Genomic DNA, 22,696 nt, shown 5'->3' on the forward strand with positions numbered 1-22,696 from the left:
AAATTAAAAAATATTATTCTGTCGAGGTGAAAGGGCTGCGCATGCGCAGTATGAATAGACAAGCCGGACGCGAGGCCTAGCAACAGCAAAACTCTTCCTCTTTTTTATTTCTCTATGTTCTATTAGTTTCAATATTATCTTAAACCGTGAAAGAACAACACACCAAATAAATATGGAGATCGGAACGGAGATAAGCAAGAAAATAAGGGTAAACACTACAACGCGTTGAATTCTGCGCTGTTTAGCCATAGACAGTATAAGAAGTGTTTAACGTTAGCGTGCTAGCTTACCTACATAATTGTTTCAATCTATGTGTGCAGTAAAGTGCGTGTGAACGTTATTGGTCGTTTTTTGTCTTTTATCACCGTTTCTCTTTTATTGAGCGTATTTGGAACATTTTCTGTATTTTAAAACAGAGTAAAGAGTTTGTTCGGTTGTGTGTTTTGATATCTTCACTGAGTACCATAGTTTTTTTTTTTGAAGGACGTTGGGAATACCATTTAATAGCTATGTATTTTATATTAGCTTATTTTACCATGATATATTTTAAAGTGCAATGTTATTGTAATGTGATGGCGTCACTTACGTACAATAGCACTACCACAGTGCACAGTGCTTTGTGAAGATTAGTTTGGTAGTTGTTGTTTGTCTGTTTAATACTCAAGTTCTATATTTAATAATTTTCTCTTGTAATATTGTAATCTAATGTTTTTCAGGCCGCAATCAAAGGAAAGTTGCAGGAGCTCGGCGCTTATGTGGGTAAGAAGTCCAGATCAACAGGATCTAGTTTTGATCAACTGTATTTTGTTTTCATTAGTTATTATTTGTAGTGTTTGTTCCAGCAAACTGTAACAGGAAAATCTTGTCTGCAAAACAGGAAGTTCAGTAAGTTTTTTTAGAGAATCAAATCGAAATGACACTTACAGACATTTACATTTTTACTCTTGCATCTTGACTGGCATGACAGAAATTTTATATTTGTATTGCAAAGAGATATTCTGCAATGTCAAATTACAATAGAGTAAATAAACAAGCAAAATGAGTAGCATTAAGTAAAATAACATTGCTGAGTAAACTAAGAAAGCAGAAACTACATTTAAGCGATTTGAATAAATTAAACAAATTATTTGTGAATGTGATCATCATTATCCAGGGTTAGATTAGCAGTAAATTCTTCCATCCTCATGTTTGTGTAAATTATGTTGTATTATAACTGTATTAAACTGTCTAATATGATGGTTCACTGGATTAAACTGTTTACCGTTTGTCTCTGTCAGACGAGGAGCTTCCGGATTACATCATGGTCATGGTGGCCAATAAGAAGAACCCGCAGCAAATGGCGGACGATCTGTCCTTGTTTCTAGGAAATAATACCATCAAGTTCACTGTATGGTAGGTGAAAGTCTCCCTCTCTAGATTGTGATGTTTGGTGTCTCTAAAACTTTTATTTTTGTTTTTTAAAATCCGTCTCTTTTGCTCACCAAGACTGCTCAAAAATACAATAAAACAGTAATGTTGTGAAAAATTATTACAATTTAAAATAATTGTTTTGTATTTGAATATATTTTTAAGTGTAATTTATTCCTGTGATGCAAATCTGAATTTTCAGCATCATTACTCCAGTCTTCAGTGTCACATGATCCTTCAGAAATCATTCTAATATGCTGATTTGATGCTCAAGAAATATTTCTGATTATTATCAATGTTGAAAACAGTTTGCTTAAACCCAGTAAAGCAAAGATTTAAAAAAAAAAATTTGCGTTGTAGGTTACATGGTGTTCTGGAGAAGCTGAGATCGGTTGCAGTTGGTATGATTCATGTTGGAGACCTTGATTACACTCACATCATGTGACTTGTTGCATCCCATAGTGCATATTTTTTTGAACTTTTTTCTTTTGCAGAGCCCACATCTGTCAGTCCACCCGTCGTGCACTCAGAGACGAGCATCCCAGCAGAAAGCAAAAGGAGGGGGGCGGAGCCTCGCGCTCTCGCCGTTTCCAGCTCGCGCTCTGATAAGGTGGAGGGACGTGTCTCGAGCTCCGCACACGAGAACCGCACCAGGTATTTCATTCTCATGAGTGGATCAGCAAATCATCGTGAATTTGACTTGGGGCTGCACAATATGTAAAAAAAAAAATTGATATCGGGACCTGGCTTGGTGCGATTGTCAAATTACACAGCCTGAGATTTAATTACATGATATATGCACTTCCGTTTTCAAACTGCATACATGTAAATTAACACTGTGCCGCACATCATTCTGAAACTGGCAGGGCATATGTTTATTTGTTGGCAACCCATCAAAATAAAAGCTTGATGGTTCACCATTTGAAAATGAAGAAATTTAGACATAAATATTAGTATTGCAATTTAACAGTTACATAAAATATTTTTATTAATACAATAGTATTACAATACATTTTTTTATTTTAAATGTATTAAAATAAGCTGATTTAATTATTCTGAATTAAAGCTTCTAGCGTATAAAAACTGCATGTATTTTGCGGAAGAACATTGTTTAGGTTGTGCTTCGGCTCTGTGTGACTGTGCGGATGAATATGGTTATCCTGCTGCTCATCAAACATTCACTACTAGGCTTAATAGATATAACCAGTTTAGATGGAAAGAATTTCTAGCTTAAGATGTTACTGTAGCTTTAGCCATTAATAGACACTGTACTTCCTTGAAAATAAATTCCAGCACAGTGCAACAACAACCATAATGAAATGATACTTCACAATAGATAATGCTTTACAGTCAACTAAGTTAGAGAGCTACATATGGCAATGGCAATACATATGTAGCAAAATACCTCTCTCACCTGTTGAGAATTAAATACAGCATCACTTCATCTGCGCCTCAGGTTTTTTTTTTTTCAATTTATTATTATTTTCATTTGACTTAATCATGATAACCATTTATTACAAAATCTCACTGTAGTAGGAGAGGCTCTTCTGAAAGACCCTCCAGACTCACATCCGCTGTCAAACCGCTGATGGAGGCATCGGCTGAAGCTGTGATTGACATCAAGCCTGACCTGGACGATGACCTCATTGGCTATGACCCCCTGGAGCAGAGCTTGACCTCGGGTCACACACAGGCTTTATACAGCCGATCGACAGCAGAGAGGCCTCGGCCAGCGGTGGATTCTTCCAGAAGGACGGCGGGCGCTTACAGATCCACAGACGTCACGAGAGGTCAGGAAAGGTCAGGTTCCAGCCATGAGCGGGGCTACAGGAGTTCAGCAGAGAGCAGCAGGGTGAGTGAATTTTAATTAATTGAAACATCAGTTCAGTCCTTCTCTGATGCTACAGCTCTTCACCTCAATGATTGTCATTCTGCTGGCAGGATTTGTATCGGAAAAGAAAGGCGCCCATGGCCAGTTCAGTGGTTCGGGTTCACAGAGGTCATGACCACCGTGGGCAGGAGGCTGACGATCTGGATGAGGAGGATGAAGAAGATGAGGACGACTATGGTATGGCCAGTAAAGTGTCTCTGCCATCGAAACCTGAGCGCAAGTACGTCCCTCTCTAATGGAAAAGACATTTTAGAAATAAGGATGTTTTTGGATATTATTGCCAAGATTGATTTAGTCCTAAAAAAAAATTGGTGTTTTATGTGTATTTCACAGGCCTTCTCTCCCACCAGCCAAACAAGCCAACAAAAATCTTATCCTCAAAGCAATCTCAGAAGCTCAGCAATCCATCAGCAAGACTACTACATACACAGGTTCAACATTTGCATTTAATATTACAATTAATAAATATAGCTGCAAGCAGCAATTATCGGGGCCAAGCGCAAAGAAGACAATAAGACATGCCAACATGGCTGGGAGTGTCAGACCAACTGCAACAATGAGAAATTAAAGACATTTAAAGATGATTTCACCCAAAATGGCTAAAAAAATCATATATACTTTACAGTAACTAAAAGTATGATTTAATGGATTATCAAGACACATACTGAGTTTTGTAACGGTACACCAGTGCATTCGTTAAGTGTTGCATTTAATATCATGATATTATATTGTAATTAATGGAAATCTCCTTGTTTTGTTCTATTATAGCGCCACCAAGTGGCGCAGTTGCACTTTTTTTGTGTGTTTTCAGAGTGAGCCCATACTTGTCAAATTTGGTGAAAATGTCTCATTTTGTTTTGGGGTTATAGACATGTATATGAAAGCATAGAAAATGACCCATGGGTGTCTTTGATTGGATTTTTTGCCACTTACTTTTAAATTTTGACATTTGGGTATTAGCATATAGCCAACGACCTATGTTTCCAAATGGTTTCAGAGATATTGCCAAATGTTTTTTAAGCGCTAATTTACAACATTGCGCTAACCATTAGACAAAACCTAGAATGTTTGGTATCGTTAGACTCGAAAAGGATTCAGGAATGTAAGGAGATGATTCCAGTGAAAATAAGTCAACCAAATCCAAAGTTATAAACATGTAAATGTTCCGAAACTTCTCAAACTCTTTCAGAGCACCGTGCCGATGACCCATACCAAGTTTTGTAAAGATATGTTAATGGGTTCATAAAATACAGCATTTTAGTACAAAATTCAAACAGGCCAATATGGAAAAATTGGATATCAGTCGACTCGGCATTTTTCATATCTCCGGACCAGTAGGTGGCGCTGCGCCAAAACGCAATATTTAGCCTCAAGTCATGCTTGTGTGACGTACTAAATTTGGTCTGCTGAATACGATAAAGCGTTGCGGAGATACAGCCTTACTTCTGTTTTTCCAAGCGCTACGTAAAATTAGTTTGCACAGAATTCAAGAACGGTTTGACGAATCAACTTGAATTCCGTAACTTTTTATAGGCTTGGTCTGAATATGATCTGGTTCAATTTTCATGAAAACTGGAGCAACTGTCTATGATAAGTTCGAAAAAGTAGGTTTTTTAAAAAATATCTAAATGGTGAAGAATTTACATGACGGAAAACGACGTCATATGATGCAATCGAATCGTCTTGGGCCAAATTTTGTTTCTAGCCCTTATAGTCCAGTCATTTTAGGCCAAAATGGGGGTCAACCTTGAACAAATTGCAACAGAAGCAAACTCAACTGATTTTGTATCCTCAATATGTCCTGATTAAGGGAAAAAAAGCCCCGAAGAATCCCATTAGGGGAAAGTTTCGAAAAAGACCCAAATATATCCCATTCATACGCCTATTCATTCTTTTTCTCACGTGAAAAGGGTAAAAATTGTAACCTTTAGATATCATCATGAAAATTACTGAGTTGATTACTTACACCAAGACAAACAAAAAATGTGTTACAAGTTTTTTGAAATTGTTTGTTAACATGGACAAACGGTACATAATATAATTACGTATTAGCTAATTTGCATAATCACCCAAACAGTTCTAAACATTGGGTATAGCCAGGTGAAAATGTCTTGTTGAATCTTGTTGACATATAACAGTAAACTATTTAATATTAAGGTCTGAATGGAACCCATTTAGGCTACCCATGAACATTAATGCAGGAAGAAGTACTTTAGAAACCAGCCTTTATTAATTATTATGGCAGAGATGGGGTTTGGGGCTAGGTCAGTGGGACTGTTTCTGAGGGATGAGTCTGAGAGAAGAACAGGAGACACGGGTAAGGAGAATGCAGAAGACAAAAGGTAGGTGAAATAAAAAGTGTCTGGATCAAAAAATCTAATTACGTACACAATGCACTCAATCCCCAAACCCCATCTCTGCAATAATAGTTAATAAAGGCTGGTTTCTAAAGTACTTCTTCCTGTATTAATGTTCATGGGTAGCATAAATGGGTCCATTCATACCTTAATATTAAATAGTTTACTGTTATATGTCAACAAGATTCAACAAGACATTTTCACCTGGCTATACCCAATGTTTAGAACTGTTTGGGTAGTTATGCAAATTAGCTAATACGTAATTATATTATGCACCGTTTGTCCATTTTAACAAACAATTTCAAAAAACTTGTAATACATTTTTTGTTTGTCTTGATGTAAGTAATCAACTCAGTGATTTTCATGATGATATCTAAAGGTTAAAATTTTTACCCTTTTCACGTGAGAAAAAGAATGAATAGGCGTATGAATGATATATATTCGGGTCTTATTCGAAACTTTCCCCTAATGGGATTCTTCGGGGCTTTTTTTTCCTTACTCAGGACATATTGAGGATACAAAATCAGTTGAGTTTGCTTCTGTTGCAATTTGTTCAACCTTTTTTCATAAAATGACTGGACTATTATGGATCAAAAGTTGTTAGCATAAACATGAGTGAAACTTTGGACAGTTGGTGGTGCTAGAGGGATTGAGTTAGAGACTCCAAACTTGCTATGGTGACTGTTCAGACTGTCCTCTATCAGCGTGCCAAATTTCATAACTTTCCCTCAAGCGGTTCTATGGGCTCCCATAGACTTCCATAGGAAAGAAGAAGAAGAAGAAGAACGCCAACGATTTCAAGAGGTGCCTCTGCACTTTCAGTGCTTGGCCCCTAATTAACAGAGCAATTCCAATAGCATCCTCACACCATCGTAGATCGGGCCCTAACAGTTATTTTAACTTAACAGTGCATTTATTAAATATTGAATTGAAACATGACCCTATTGACTTAAATATTTGAGAGTCGATCTGTCTGTGTCAGTTATTATTTAATGAACACGTCACGATGTTCCTCATTATAAATATTAGATATAATTATTTAATTTATTCTCATGTCCAGTTCCCCAGCGGCAGACGGTCCCTGTAGCGCCACGGACACGTTCGGCCAGTGACGAGATGAGTAATGCTGCAATCCGATTGGTCCAGGAGCACCTGCACGCTCTCATTCCCGAGGATACGCTGCACAATAGTGAGTTTAATCTGTTGCTTAAAGAAATATTGTGTCGTCGAGAGAACTAGAAATCAGACTACACATTTATGTCTCTTGTGTGTTTTGCAGCCCAATCCAGACCTTTAGCATCTCGTCTGCAGTTGGAGCTTCCAGACGAGGACAGCCAAGAGCAGCTCAGTGAATACGGTGAGAGAGATGGCCTCATTTTGACCTCTTAATGGCAAAGTACATGTTAACTGTATTATGGATGTCATTCAGTCACCTTCTCTGATGCTCAATAGTTTCATGTAACCAGACCTTTGACTATATGGTCCGTAATATGCAGCTTACTTGATTGGAAAACCGCCCACGTAGACAGGAAGAGACTGAGCAACATGTAAAGCAACTAACCAGTTTGATTTTATTTGGCATTTAGTCATTTGAATATACACTACCATTCAAAAGTTTGGGGTCCGTAAGCTGTTTTGTTTTTTGCAAGGATGCATTAAATTGGTGAAGGGTGACAGTAAACACTTCTAAATCATTACAAAAAAAATATTTTAATTAAATGCTGTTCTTGTGAACTTTCTATTCATCAATGAATCCTGAATTCTTTTCTTTTTTTATGTTTTCAACATTGATAATAAAAAATTGTTTTTTTGAGCAGCAAAGCAGCGTATTTGAATGACTACAAAACTTTAATAAATCTTAGCAAACGAGGTCACTAACTCAGATTTGTGGTTGTTTTGATTCAGAGCTGCAGGTCTTAGAGGCGGCGAGAGTCAAGGCCTTGGACTCGCGTTCATTTATCATGAGGAAACCAGAGCTGGAACAGACTCCACCAGTCAGGAGCAGGCTTACTCCTGTCAATCAGAATGAAGACCCGCCCACCACATCCCGAATGGTGCAGGCCAGGTATGACAGACAGGTTTCAATCAAAAACAACATTCGGGTCCATATTTTTATCCATATACAGTAGGGGTGTGAATCGTCACTGGTCTCACGATTCAATTCGATTACGATTATCATCTCTTTGATCCGATATCACGAAGCGTTGTAATATTACTACACATGGCTACATTTTCGTCATTGAATACAAGCAGTCAGATATATGTAGGGCTGGGTACCGAGTTCGGTACTTTTTAGGTACCGACCGAATTGCCTCGATACTACCGAGTATCGAAACATGTCTTGTTTTTCGGTACCAAGTTTCGGGACCTAAGTGGTTAATCTCGTCAACATCAGTGAAACAATAAGCATGCAGCATGATTGGCTGTGGCGGAAAAACACTACCGGTAGTTTACGTGGCTCGTCGCATGTGAGGCTATAGTGTGTGTGTGTGTGTGTGTGTGTGTGTGTGTGTGTGTAAGCGTCCCAACCCAGATAGATAGAAAATATGTGGAAACGATCAAAAGTGTACCTAGCTATGCCAGAAGCACGCGATGCAATATTTTCGACAAGACTGGCAACACGGTAAATCTGATAAGGCACTTCAAAGCGCACAGAATACACTTGAGAGTAAAAAATGTTTATCCGTCTTCGACTGCAAGAACTGGAGCGCGTCACATATAAACCGAAACTCAGCGTGTAGGATACTTGCCTCACAGACATGAGAAATAGTCCTATAGACGGTCAAAATAGAAAACTTTAGCATTGGTGCTTTTTTACAGACTCAAAATATAAATGTAAAAAAGTCAACAAACTGAAAAAGTAAAAGTTTTTTTTAGATAATGTTATATTGTTAAAATTTTCATAAAATTGGTATTGAAAAAAGTATCGTTCAGGAACCGGTATCGAAGTCAAGGTATCGGTATCGGTATTGGTATCGAAAATTTTGTTACGATACCCAGCCCTAGATATATGAACTCCCTTTTTATTTTATCTGCTCCAAGAAAGTACACTCCCTGAATGTAGTCAAACAACACTTACGTCTGAACGGCAGACGGCAGGAACATTAATAAACACTAATAAAAGCGCATGAAACTGTCAAGTAGTTTACTTAAATGACAGTAACACACACACTCATTAGGGGTGTAACGATATTCGAACCGAACCGAAAAACCGCGATACAGAACACACGATTCGAATCGCGTACCGAACACGACCCTCCCCGCCCCCTGCTACCCCGGCCCCGCACAGCCCGGCTCAATGGACCTCATTTCTTGTGTGTACAGTACACAACCAATTCAGTTTTGTAGCCTAACCCCCATTAGCACCAAATAACAAGCTCCGTGTTTTGTTACTTTCGATAATAAATAAGGTGTAATCTTTCAAATTCTAAAATTCTATTCAAACAATAAATGGCGTTTTGGCGCTCTTTGCTGTGACGTGACAGATCGCTGTAGGCCTACTAAGCTCCTCATTACAAGCGGCAGCGCGGCGCGCGGGTAAACGCGATCATCTCTTCCTCAGTTACAGAATTAACATGAATGGACACCTGAAGGTATGTTGACAGATGCAGTATACTTACTGAAAGGCGTCATAACTCGTGTAATCGCTCAATCAGTGTTTCAGCAGCGGAAAGACGTCAATAAAACAGCATAGCTTGTCACTAGCATTATATTTACCTCAGCAGACAAGTGATTCAGTGTCCACAACTTTGGTTCCTATAAATGAACTCTTGCACTAAATAAATGCACCATGTTAGCCTATATATTATATTTTACTTAACCTGTTAATGATATCTTGATTATTTAATGTATGTTTAAAATATCTTTCATGAAAATGACAACTGTGTAAAGTATTATATTTCAATAACAAATTAGAGTAAAAACACAAGTTAATGCAAAAACTGCCTTATGTTCAGTTTACATGTTTTCATACAATGTGTTGTGTGTTGATTATTATATATAGATAATAAAGATTTAGATAAAGATCTAAAAATGGCTCTTTCCGCCATTTTACGATAGTGAGACAAGCGCGCATGTAATGAATGACGTCAGAGAAACGTCAGTAGGCTTGCAATTACTGATTATTGTCTATTACTGCATCGATGCAGAATCATCAACGAAACAATTTTCAACTTTCAATTTTCAATTTTAATATACAGTATTGTTCAAAAGTTTGAGGTTGGTAATATTTTTTTAATGTAAAAAAATAAGTCTTGTCTGCTCACCAAGGCTGCATATATTTGTTCAAACATAGTAATTTTACAAAATATTATCACAATTTACAATAAATGTTTTCTTTTTGAATATTTTTTTAAATGTAATTTAGTCCTGTGATCAAAGCAGAATTTTCATCATCATTACTCCAGTCTTTGGTTGTCCAATTTACTAGTATTATCAATGTGGAAAACAGTTGCGCTGCTTAATGTTTTTGTGAAAGAAACCATGATAAAAAAAATAATAATTCAGGATTATTTAATGAATAGTAAGTTCAGAAGTTGTTGTTTTTTTGCATTTCTATTTATTTGAAATAGACTTGTGTAACAGAAATACCTTTGCTTTAACTTTTGATCAGTTTTATGCATCCTAACTGAATAAAGTATTAATTTCCTATAAAAAAAATCGTTCTGATGGTAGTGTACGTGCTCATATCCGGTTCTCTTCCGGCACAGAGAGAAAGTGGAGGTTGCGGGTGGCACGAGTCCAAAGTTCATTGTGACATTGGATGGAGTTCCCAGTCCTTTAGCCAACCGCACAGATCAGGAGATGGAGCCTGAGGATGAGTTCAACACGACCTCTGACCTTCCGGAAAATAACAGACCCAAACCTGACATCCACCTCAGACTCGGCACGGACTTTCTAAATGCTGGCAAGATTGCTGTTTTTCTGTTTTTTGCAAGCTGTTTTTCTGGAAAATTTAACCCCTTAAATGTTTTATATAGCACAACCATGAAGGAATGTCTGTTTTTGTTAATCATTTACAAGTTAGGGTTATTAATTAATTGCTCATTGTTTTTCTGTGGTAATGGACATTATGCCCATTTAATTTTAATACTAAACCCAGACCATTCTTGTAATGTAGTCACATGACTCCTTTAATGCAGCTGTAGTTAACATTCCTCTCCAGTTTGTGCCCTGCTCACCCTCTTTCTCTGTCTTTCTCTTGCAGATGGAGAGATGGATGAGGCGGAGGACATGGACACAGAGCCGGTTCAGGCTAAACGCCAGAAACTTCCAGAACGCTGCAAGTTCTGGCCTGCGTGCAAGAGCGGAGACGAGTGTTTGTACCATCACCCCAACACACCGTGCAAGTGAGAACATAGAAAAAGAGGCCATATTATGCCCTTTTACAAAGTCTTGATTTTGTTTTTAAGCTCTACTAGAATAGGTTTCCATGCTTAAATGTTCAAAAACTCTTCAAATATTTGACATTTTTGCAGCACCCCTCTTCCCAGTCTGTCAGTAAAGCTCTATGTAGAAAAGCATAATGCACTCTGGTTGGTCGACTGGACTAGTGTGTTGTGATTGGTCAACCGCTTCCACCATGTTTGGAAATGTCACGCCCCTTACTATAACTGCCAGTTTCAACACTGCTAACTCAACTCTACCAGGCCTAGGTGCCAGCTTGCGAAGAAAACAAGTCAATCTCCAATCATGCCAGTTGTTCCATAACCTGTAACCAAGAATACTAACACACACAGACACAGAGCTTCTTCAAGGTTGGATTTGGTCGGGCTCTAACTATCAACAGGAGACTCTTCCCAAAACATCCAGATAACATAATATTTCTCTCAGTAAGAGTACACTTTAATATAGAACCGTAAAGTAAATGCTTTAACTAAGCAATGGCCTCTTAAACTATTGGTTTCAATGACCCTTGTGACCTATAGCTGTCATGGTGAGCTAGAAGAGCAGATATATGTTTTAACATGTCGAAGACCTTTCTCACACACAAAACGAGTCCATATTTCATCTCTGGAAGCTGGGCTGAATAAGCAAGCTCTGTTGCTGTATTCCTGGCATGGGCCAGACCCTCAGCAATCACACTGGTAACTTCTATAAGAAAAATTGCATACGCTTAAAGAAGACATTCAACTCATTTGATATTTAGAAGTAAAACTATTGATTAATCCCTTGATTATAATCACTCATTAGATATGCATTAAAGCAGCCGTGGATTCCAGAATCCACTCCCTACAGAACTACCCTAATTATACAGGCCTGGTCATGTAGATGCAGTGACTGTATGCAAATGTTGTTTTTTTGGTTCTATTGCAGACTGTTTCCTAACTGTAAATTTGCAGACAAGTGTCTGTTTATTCATCCAAACTGTAAGTTCGATGCGAAGTGCTCCAAAGCAGACTGTCCGTTCACACACGTCAGCCGAAGAGTCAACAGCAACCCTCCAAGAGCAGGTGTGTAAGACAGATCAAATACATTGGAATGCGCTCAAAATTGCACTTTGATAAAGCCGCAAACATTTGACCTTGTGACCTTTGACCCTGTAGCTCCAGCTCCAGCTCAGGCCAGCAGTGTGTGCCGCTTCTTCCCTGAGTGTAAAAAGCCGGAGTGTCCGTTCTACCACCCTAAAGTGAGTTTTACATCAGGGATGTGTTTGACTCTTGAAGTTGTTAAAAGCCACATCATAAACAGTGTCACTGAGAAACAAACTCAGATTAAGCTGAAATTTGATGTAGACATTTACACATATTAGAATGATTTCTGAAGGATCATGTGACTCTGAAGACTGAAGTAATGATGCTGAAAATTCTTTTTTAAATATATGCAAATAGAAAAAATTTTAATAATATTTTACAATATTGTGGTTTTACTGTATTTGATTTAATAAATGCAGTCTTAGTGAGCAGAAGAGACGTCTTACTGGTGTAACACTTTACAATAAGGTCTTTTGTTAACATTAGTTAATGCATTAACTAGCAAAGTAGCAATGGACAACATATTTTTTCTGCATTTATTAACGTTAATAACGTTATTAATGTTAATGTTCACAGTGCATTAACTAATACAACTTTGGATCTTACAGGTGAAACTCTAAAAATTTGAATATCGTGCAAAAGTTATAATTTTGATGATTATGGCTTACAGCTTATGAAAAACCCAAATTCAAAATCTCAGAAAATTAGAATATTACATGAAATCAATAAAAAAAGAATTTTAAATACAGAAATGTCAGCCCTCTGAAAAGTATGATCATGCATATGTATATAGTTATATATACTAAACATATTAATTTAACCTTTTAATTTGAATTACTGAAATACACGAACTTTTGCACGATATTCTAATTTTTCGAGTTTCACCTGTAATGTATTAGTAAATTAAGCTTAATAAATTCTATAGAAGTATTGTTTATTGTTAGTTCATGTTGACAAATTAAACATTTTTGTGAAGAATGTTAAAAACATCTATTATTCCAAACTTTAACTGAGTCAACATAAAATCAAAATATTAGTTAACTTCTAAAAAAGTTAACTTCTCGTGAGCATGTTATTCCAAATTTAGATTTTTGAATCTTGTTTTAATCCATTTTGACTCTTGCATTTATTAATTTGCTCATTTCCCTTAATATTTGTTTTGCAGCCGTGCAGATTTGCGGCGCAGTGCAAGCGAGCAGACTGTACTTTCTACCATCCAGCCGTGGCAGTGCCGCCCAGAAGCGCTCTGAAATGGACCAAAGCACAGAGCAGGTACAGCAAACTCACATGTGATTGCAGTGAAGCGTTTGAATCAAACTTCTGTAATACTTCTGTTTCTTCCCCCACAGTTGAGTAACACTGAAGTGATTGATCACGACTGGACTCCAGCGTTTCTACAGTTCATGCAGAGCGTCTCTTCTGACATCATTCTGAACGTCTTTGTTTTGTGCTTTCACATTTTTTTGATTAATTTTTAAACAAATTTTATAAATGCAACTCTGTAAACTGGTTGCAGAATATCTTTGGTGTATTAAATGTCAACAATACACACACATGTGAATGTTGTCTTTACTTTATAAACATATTACAGCATGGATCTAACTTAAATATTATTTACACTCACTCATCTCAGAAATTTTGAAAGCCAAAGTGTGACACAAACATGCGAGTCAGAGATTCTTTATTTTCCAGACTAAAGTTCATGATCTTCAGGGTGGTAAAGTTCACTCATCAAACGGTAAATGTACGATGGAGCGTTTCCACCGATGTTTGAGATGAACAGTGTGATGAGTTCAGGAGGGACGTAGTCGAATACCGGACAGTGAGCGTTGACCTTTGATAAGATCTCACCTGGAAACACATTTCAGATAAATTATTCACCATCTTAATATTAAAAATAAAATGAAAAAATTATTAAAGAGGCCATATGATGCCATTTTAAAAGGTCTTTTTTTTATTGGCTGTACTAGTATAGGTCATCATGCTTTAAAAGTAGTGATGGGAGAAAAAGCTTTTTGAAACTATCAATTGAACCAGTTGCTTCGTATAATAACCTGCAGTTCTGATGGTCAGAACAGTGTAAATTCATTAAAGGTGCTCTAAGCGATGTCACATGTTTTTTTGGCCAAAACATTTGTCACATACAGCAGACATCTCACTATCCGCTAGCTGCCTGTCCCCTGAACACACTGGGGAAAAAACGGTCTCTGCAGACACCCCAGGCTCCACAAACGGCAACAAAAACAAACTGGGCTTACCCGCACCACGAAACAAACTGTTCCAGCCAATAACCGACAAGAAGGATTTGGGGGGTTAGTGCGCGCGGATGAGGAGGAGGGAGGGTCTAGCTAGCCTCCGTTTTGTTTGACAATACTTCGAACGTCAACAAGAAGTGACATCACCCAACATTGCTTCATGCACCTTTAAACTGGTTTTGTCATAACCGTGTGAATGGCACAAACCCGTGGAACATGATCTTTTCAATTCCGATGTGTGCCCTTTCCATATGTGGTAGTAAATCAGATACAGCCAGGTCAGATGTTTTGCAATGCGACCTCAGTCTGAACAGTCATATCGTAATTAATGCGACTTTTACATCACTCTAGAGTAGGGTTGGGCGGTATTACGGTAATATCGTATACCGCGGGGTATTAAAATAGCAACGGTATCAGTTTCAATACCGTCACATATATAATATATAAATATCATTTATTCAATGCCTAAAAATGCTTATGTAGTTGTCATCAAGTGACAGTGTGGAAGAGAGAGAGAGAGAAGGGAGAGGCGGTAAATACTGACAAGGCAATTTGTAAATGTTGCAATAAAAAAGGTGACCGCGAGAGATGGAAACTACTCTAACCTAATGTCGCATCTCCGAAACAACCACCCACTCACTGCTGCGAGGATGCATTTTGCCCCGAGTTCATTAAATAAGCGCATTAGTTTATATTTGTTAAAATATTATAATGGTTTTTTTTTACGTTGATAATGAAAACTGAACAGCACAAGTAAGATGGGATGCATCGGGAGTCACACATTGACCACTTAATTAAGTTTCATTTTGTAAAAGGCCTTTCTTTAAAGTGAATTTCGTTTTGTATAAATTGTATCTTAATTTTAATAATTTTTTTATCAACCAATTGCCTGGATTTAATAAATAAGAATCAAATATAGCAGACAACATAATCATGACATGATCGCGCGCTGGCGCGCCACGGTCACTTGCATTGAAATCTCATCATAAATTAACCGAAACTCAGTGTATGTCTCACAGACATGACAGATATCTAAATAAAGCTTGAAATTTCATTAAACGAAACAATTCAAAACGAAAAGAAATAGGCCACTCGCTGATTATTTAATCCATGCTGTGCATTTCTCTCTATGCGCGTTCATACGGAAATGGCGATCATCAAATTCATTAAACGAAACTATTCAAAACGAAAAGAAATCGGCTAGCCTACTCTCTGATTATGTAATCCATGATGTGCATTTCTCTCTATCATTCACTACGGAGACGGCGATTCGTCAATTTCTCTAAACGAAACAATTCAAAAGGAAAAGAAATATAGGCAGCATACTCTCTGATTAATCCATGATTTATCTCTATATGCGCGTTCACTACCGAGATATCAATCGTCAATTTCTTTAAACGAAACAATTCAAAACGGAAAAAAAAGGCTAGCCTATACCTTCTGATTATGTAATCCATGATTTGCATTTCTCTCTATATATGCGCGTTCACTAGGAGATGGCGATCGTCAACTTAATCTTTGCAGCACTGACAGAAAAGTTGTATTAATAAAAATCAATGGACGCGTGTCACCGGATTTACAAATGCACTTCTTGCTTGTTAATTTAATTTAAATTAATTAATAAAATGAATACTTTAATTGTCATAATTAGAATAATTAAATATTAAGTGTCCCATTTTTGCTCATTTATAAATAGTATTTATATCTACCACCCCCTCAGCACCTGGGTTAAAAAATTATTTGGCGCCACCAAATTTTAATGGCCCACGTATTAAAAATAGTCGAGTCTAAATAGGGCTCCGGCTCATATTACATTTAATGCCGTCAGCAGGGATCAGACACAACGTGCACGGGTTGGCCTTGATTTTTTTTTTTTTTTTTTTTGCCCGATCTGGTATTCAGTTCCTGAACGGTGTAGGCACAAGCCAACAGTTTGGTGATGCTGTCTGAGCCTTATGTCATAATTTTTAATTAGTCACGGTAATACTGTATACCCCGGTAAAATAGGGAGGAGGTTTGACGGTATCAAAATTTGGATACCGCCCAACTCTAGAGCAACATTCATCACAACACTGTGCTCATGGGAGTCACCTCAAGGATTTTACATTCTTGACGTTATCAAGACTGACAGGTATCAAAGGTAGTCAGTAAAGGACAATGATGTGTCAGAACTCCTAAGTATTACAGTGACAGCTCTATATACAAGCAAAACATGAGGGCTCATATCATAAATGTTTTAAAACTCGTCTTTTTACGCATCCTCGTCTTTGTTTTGTTTTTTAAATTGCCAGCACATTAATTATCTGGCTTTGGGGCAATCACACAATAAATAAACACGTAATCACTTACTTTAACGTTCTCAGTGTTTACTTCTGTATTTCGGAGGGAAATTGCCATCTTTTCAAAAACGGATAGCTATCCGATCAGAGAAAATGCATGAATTGACCCGATGTAAACATTCCCACCAAAGAAAAGGACAACATCAAAAAGCATCAAATGGCCTCTTTTAATAATACAAAGAAAAAATACCAGGTGCTTTACCCTTTACTTTAATGTGTAAACTTGTAAATAATTTCATTAAAAAGGAGTAAATACCTTCAGTGAAGGGAAGAACTTCGTGTGGTGAAACAAATTTGTGAAACGTGTCCTCCTCATTAGGAAACTACAAAAACAAAGACACAAATCAGCATTTTCAGGATATTATGTACTGACTTCACTGTGTAAGTGTGTCGGATACCTGTGGCGAGAGCTTAAACATGGGAGCGCACACGATGAGAGGAGTCGAGTGATGCTTTGCAGCCAGAGCCAGTGTGTGTGTGCCATTAAGAGCCCGCAGACCCCCGTTAGCCAGAACCGTCTGTGTGCCGATGATGACCTGAACAACACACACGGAAACATGTGCTTCCATCATTTACCAGGTTCCAATCATTCATCAAGAAACTAATGCCTGTGTGTGACTAACACGAAACAAAATAATACTGTTTTAAGTATGTGATGACATTTCTAGGTAATTAGGATAATTGTTATATCTTGAATATTCTGTTGGTGCATCATTACTTTATTTCACCTTATTGACTCTTGACATTACAGCGAAAATGGCAGCGTCTGGGATGACCGTGGTCTCGATGTCCTCTTTGGAAAGAATTGTGGCCATTTCATGTCCCTGATGGACAAAAAGGAGTTTATGTGAGTTTAGTCGAGTTATTTTCAAGGACCTGAAAATTTACAACACCACCAAATACACATGCTTAAAAAACTTAAATAAACGTGAAGTTAACCATATAAAACCATTTTAAAATGATTTGGTTAAATGGTTAAAACCTATTACAACCATATAAAACTCTTTTTTTAATAAATAATACTAATAATATTTAATACCATATAAAACTCTTTTTTAAATAAATAATACTAATAGTATAAATAAATTAATATATTATTAAAGATTATTTTGAGAATAACATTTAAAAAATAAATGGTAATATATATTTTTTTAAATAGTAAAATTGAATATATTATGTATTTATTAATAATGATAAAAAAGTACAATAATATTATCAAAATGTTTAATAATTAGTTATTATTTATTATAGTATAATTATTTTAAAAAATATTAAATAATACAATGTCATGAAAATGTATATAATATTAAAATATTATTAATATTCATTTTCTATCATGTATTTATTAATGACAAGCCTTAATAATATATAAAAATGTATTATTACATTATAAATATTAGTATTATTTTTTAGATTTATAATGATTTATATTATTTAACAATATTATAAATGATTAGATATTATATTATTTAAATATTACAATGGTATAAGTATATAAATATATAATATTAAACTATTATTAAATGTTTAAATATATTTATTAATAATAATGTACTATTTATTAATGTATTATTATACTTATGTATTAATGACAAGAATATAATTATAATATATTAAAATGTTGATTAATTATAATAATTTACATTATTTTATAATATTGTAAATTATTAAATAATATCTAATTATTTAATAATTATTATTTAATAATAATTCAACATTATTGTAATGTATAATGACAGTGTTGTTCATTCTTGGCTAGTTCTGCTATAGTTTAAATCTGCCAGGACTGAGATGTTTTTTGCGAGAGCCGCTTTAGTAAAATGCACTGAATGCCAGCATGTACTCACCTGACAGAAAGGCGCACACTCTGCAACGATAACATGGAATTTGCGTTTCCGCGCTGCGTCTTTCAGGAAAGCTTCCACTGTTCTGGAGCGGCCGATGGTCATGATGACCTCGTTGGAGTGGATGTGTTCCAGCGCCTGCATGGAGATGTTGTCTGTGGTGCCCTCTGAAAACACACACAAACATTTCATCAACCATGCATTTGTTTAGCATTACAAGAACATATACAGTCAAACCAAAATTTGTTTAGACACCTTCAACATCTCACATTATCACTGTCATAGTTTAGAAAATGGTAATAAAATATGACAAAAACTGAGAGTTATCAAATCAGTTGATATTTCACTGGCTTTGTCCAATCTTCTGTTAGACTCTCACAGATGAATTATGATAAATATCTGTCAGCTGTTAAATTGAACTACACAATTAGATAATACCAATTTAGGTCAACCAATTACCAAGCAATGCTTAATTTTGTTCAGTTTGTGATCTAAAAACTTCGCATTAGCAGGTAAAGAAAAACCACACAAGCAAAACATGGTCAGGTCAAAGTGTCTGATTAATTTTTAGTCCATCATTTTTATTAATTTTACTGGTAGTCCACTGTACGAAGAATTTTGGGGTATAATAATGTCAGTTTACTTTATTTTGCTATCCTCACTTACATGAACTATAGTGTCCTGCACCCACAAGTAAAATAAATATCAAAAATGATATCTGATTAATTTTTTGTTCGACTGTAGTTTATCCACTACTGCTGGATAAAAAAGCAAAAAGCTTGATCGTTCTGGATTCTCACCCAGTTCTGTGAGCAGCTCGTTGATGGCTTCGATGACGTTGGATTTGAGATGAGCGAAGTGCTGTCTGAAGTTGTCCTCGCTGGATCCTCCAGACGTCAGCAGCTTGTGCAGAGATTCCTGCTGATCCGTCTCCTCACTGCTGCCTCTGGACCTGAGGAGAGAGAGAGACACAATCTCTGATGATTCACATTCTGCTATCATTTACTCACTACATCACGTTCATAAACCTGCTGATACTTGTACATTTTTTAACCTCAAAGCTACTTTAGACTTTTACACTTTAGGCCCTCTAACGGTTGAAGCATAAACTGCAACTACTTGCGGAGGAATATTGTTTTGGTAATTATGCGAGTTGTGGTTCGGCGCGGATTAATCTGATGGTTTGAAACCGTTTGAAACGCGCTGATGTGATTTACTCGATGTTTCAGATGATCGACTTATAATCAGTGCGAATGTCACTACACTGCAGCTAACATCAAAGTCAAAACTCACAATAATGAGAGACGAATATCTGAAAATATGTCATAAGGTAAGTGCTAAGTGGCTTATAAATCAATAGTTTTAAAAAAACAGTAAATGTTTGGTAACGCTGACATTAGATAGCAATTGCTATTGATATAAGATGACGGTGGAAACTAGAACATGGCAAGGCTATTTTATTTATAGGCTAATATTCCAACTCTTTAGAAATTGACATTGTTACCAACATAAACATTGCACTGTGATGCTATGCAAACGATGTTGATTCGTACTTTATTACAACCGGTCTGTCGCTTTCCCTTTCCGCTTGCAAACTCTTTTCAGTTCAAGGATCAATGGTTGTGGCTTCAAGTTACTTTCGTTGCATATAGTGGACCGACCTTCTTTCCTTTATTTACAGATAGCCTATGCATAAACATGCGCGGACAAATTATGAAAGTATGTCGTTTCCCACGAAATCCGTACCGACAACTAATATAGGGGACTAATGTAAGCAAATAGGTGACAACTGCCATGCATCTTTCCAAATATTCTTATACTACAACAAAGTTAACAGTCTGTAATCTCCACTGATACTGTGATGATAGGATTTGATGAAAAAGCTTAGAAAAATACAAGATAGTTTTGAAAGAGACAGGATGGAAAACGATTAGACCTAAAAGCATTATTTTTACAGTGAGTCCCAGTCATGCTCCCAGTGGACAAAATTAGTATTATAACTGTTATCTGTCATTCATGTTGACAATATGCTGACACTTGATTGGATGGTCATGTTTGTTGTTTTGTCCGAGTGATTTTTAAAGAACATTTTAGCATGTGTTGGCATACCCAAGATGATGCATACCATATTTCAACTTCTGTAGTTCACTCTAAGTTTAATATATTAGTGGAAGGGAAGAGCGAATAAAGTTAAATATATTAGTGGAAGGGAAGAGCGAATAAAGTTAAATGGCTATTTCGGGTACATCCAGAGTGTGTCACCTCGCATACTCTTCTCGAATAATCTTCAGCACCCTGCGGACCATGTTCCCGACGGTGGTCTCAGACGGCTGGGCTGCTGTCATCCGTCGGCCCTCCTTCCGGATGATTTCCATCAGCTCACCTGAAAGAGGACACCAGAGAAATCAAGATCCTGTTAAACCAGGGGCTTTCAAACTGGGGTCCGGGGAGTGCCAGGGTGTCTGTCGAAAAGTTTACAGATGTAATAATAAATAATAGAAATAAGATTAAAATAAAATACTTTTTTTTAGACTAAAATAAATTAATACATAGAAACAAACAAAAAAAGGTTTCGTAATGTAAGGTTAAAATAAATAAATAAAAATGGACTAAAATAAATATAAACAAAAATTAAATTAAATTGAAATAAACCATAACAAATATTTAAAAAAATAATAAATTAAAAATGAATTAAAATAAATAAGTTATATTAAAATAAAAAAACAATTTTAGATTAAATTAATAAAAAACTAGTTAAATAATAAAATAGATATTACACAACAGATAATAAATTAGCAATAAATATTACATTCAAGTTACAGTAACGTTAGATTACTATAGTAAGTAAAAAACATCTTAATCTAACTAATGTAAAAAAAAAACAATGTAACTAAATAGAAAGGAAGTATTTTTAAAATAAAACTAATAATTAAAATAAATAATTATTATTTACTTTTCTTCCTATATATTGTAACGTTACACATGAAAATCTATAATTGCCTTTTAAATTTTAAAATGGGAGTCCCTCACGACGATGCTCATATTTTACATCTAAAGAATTCACAATGAATGAAGTCATAGGATAGCAAGATTATTTTTATTTATTTTTTGTTATTATTACTATTATTTAATATATATATATATTCTGTTGTTTCCTTTAATAGTGTCATTGTTGTAGTTGATAGTATGTGATGTATGCTTATTTTTCCGCTCTCAGCAATAAAAAAATGAAAGAAAAAATGCGAGCAGCATCTGGAGCAGCGCTCGGGTTCTGGTTCTGATCCGATCTTACGGTTCTCACTCACCGGCGTTGCTCCAGCGGGCCTGTGCGGTGATTCTGCGGAGTAAAGCGCTCGTTTCTCGGGCAGTTTCCGCGGAGCCCCGGAGAGATCCTGCCCCGCTCCCGCAGCGCTTCAGCTCGGAGAGAAACGACTCGATGCGCTCGGACAGATCCGTCTCTTTATCAGCGCCAGGCATTTTGTCTTGTGTCTCAGTAAAGCGCTAAATAGAGCGAGTTATTTCTCCTGACAGCTTGAACCCTCACGGAACCAGACAGAAGAACCTCCTCCGGGTCACGATCACGATGAGCGACCGGCTCTTCTTCTGCTGTTTAACGGCGATCAGGACTGTGTTGTAACCATAGACAGTAAAAGAATTGGACACAGCGACCCCATTGATTTCAACGCAGAAGACTGAAGCCTGATTATTACACTTCCTGTCTGGTGGCTGAGCGACTGCGCAGGCTCAAACTGAGCGTGACGACAGTCTGACAATTGTACATCTTCTAGTAGCTGTGGCAAATCAAATCTGAATCACCTAATTCCTCAAAAACGTTCTTGAAATATTTTGTCCCGTTGTTTTTATGGACTCTCTATCTATGGGCTTCTCCCTTGTCTTTATGCCTCTATGTCCCCCCGATTGTCTCATAGACAGTAAAAGATTGCCTGCGAGCTTCTCTTCCTGTCTATACGGTAATGTCTCTATTATGCGACATAAAGTCGCGTCTTTATGACGCAATCCATAACGTAAGATACAAAGTAATGGAGCCTTTTATTATTGTATATTTGTGTATCTTTAACCCTGGCATTTTTATGTTTTTTTTGGTTTTGTTCATGTTATGTTATTGATGT

General features: G+C 36.5%; 2 protein-coding genes across 4 annotated transcripts; one reads left to right on the forward strand and one right to left on the reverse strand.

Annotated features, from left to right (window-relative positions):
- The first annotated feature begins 36 nt into the window (after positions 1 to 36).
- On the forward strand, positions 37 to 13,681 carry zc3h14 (zinc finger CCCH-type containing 14). 3 transcript variants are annotated; one of them, XM_077219391.1, is made up of 17 exons: positions 37 to 208; positions 717 to 759; positions 1,278 to 1,392; positions 1,768 to 1,808; positions 1,902 to 2,061; positions 2,941 to 3,259; positions 3,349 to 3,518; positions 3,632 to 3,729; positions 6,716 to 6,844; positions 6,935 to 7,012; positions 7,561 to 7,720; positions 10,365 to 10,572; positions 10,870 to 11,003; positions 11,971 to 12,107; positions 12,201 to 12,283; positions 13,294 to 13,400; positions 13,478 to 13,681. In XM_077219391.1, exons 1-17 carry the CDS (start codon positions 173 to 175, stop codon positions 13,479 to 13,481), a joined length of 2,022 nt encoding a protein of 673 aa, XP_077075506.1. In that variant the 5' UTR covers positions 37 to 172; the 3' UTR covers positions 13,482 to 13,681. The 3 variants fall into 3 exon arrangements, with proteins under 3 accessions (XP_077075506.1, XP_077075507.1, XP_077075508.1); XM_077219392.1 differs by having other exon boundaries at positions 10,365 to 10,561; positions 10,862 to 11,003; XM_077219393.1 differs by having other exon boundaries at positions 10,365 to 10,540; positions 10,862 to 11,003.
- Positions 13,682 to 13,792: 111 nt separating this feature from the next.
- eif2b2 (eukaryotic translation initiation factor 2B, subunit 2 beta) lies at positions 13,793 to 22,495 on the reverse strand. Its single transcript, XM_077219403.1, has 8 exons — positions 21,872 to 22,495; positions 20,829 to 20,949; positions 19,367 to 19,518; positions 18,570 to 18,733; positions 17,451 to 17,546; positions 17,121 to 17,258; positions 16,979 to 17,045; positions 13,793 to 13,979 (listed from the first exon to the last, which is right to left on the reverse strand). Exons 1-8 carry the CDS (start codon positions 22,041 to 22,043, stop codon positions 13,822 to 13,824), a joined length of 1,068 nt encoding a protein of 355 aa, XP_077075518.1. The 5' UTR covers positions 22,044 to 22,495; the 3' UTR covers positions 13,793 to 13,821.
- Positions 22,496 to 22,696: the final 201 nt, after the last annotated feature.

This window comes from Siphateles boraxobius, unplaced genomic scaffold (assembly GCF_051911475.1).
Source record: "Siphateles boraxobius isolate OS27281-9 unplaced genomic scaffold, OSU_SipBor_1 8, whole genome shotgun sequence".
In the NCBI taxonomy this organism is placed as follows: Eukaryota; Metazoa; Chordata; class Actinopteri; order Cypriniformes; family Leuciscidae; genus Siphateles; species Siphateles boraxobius.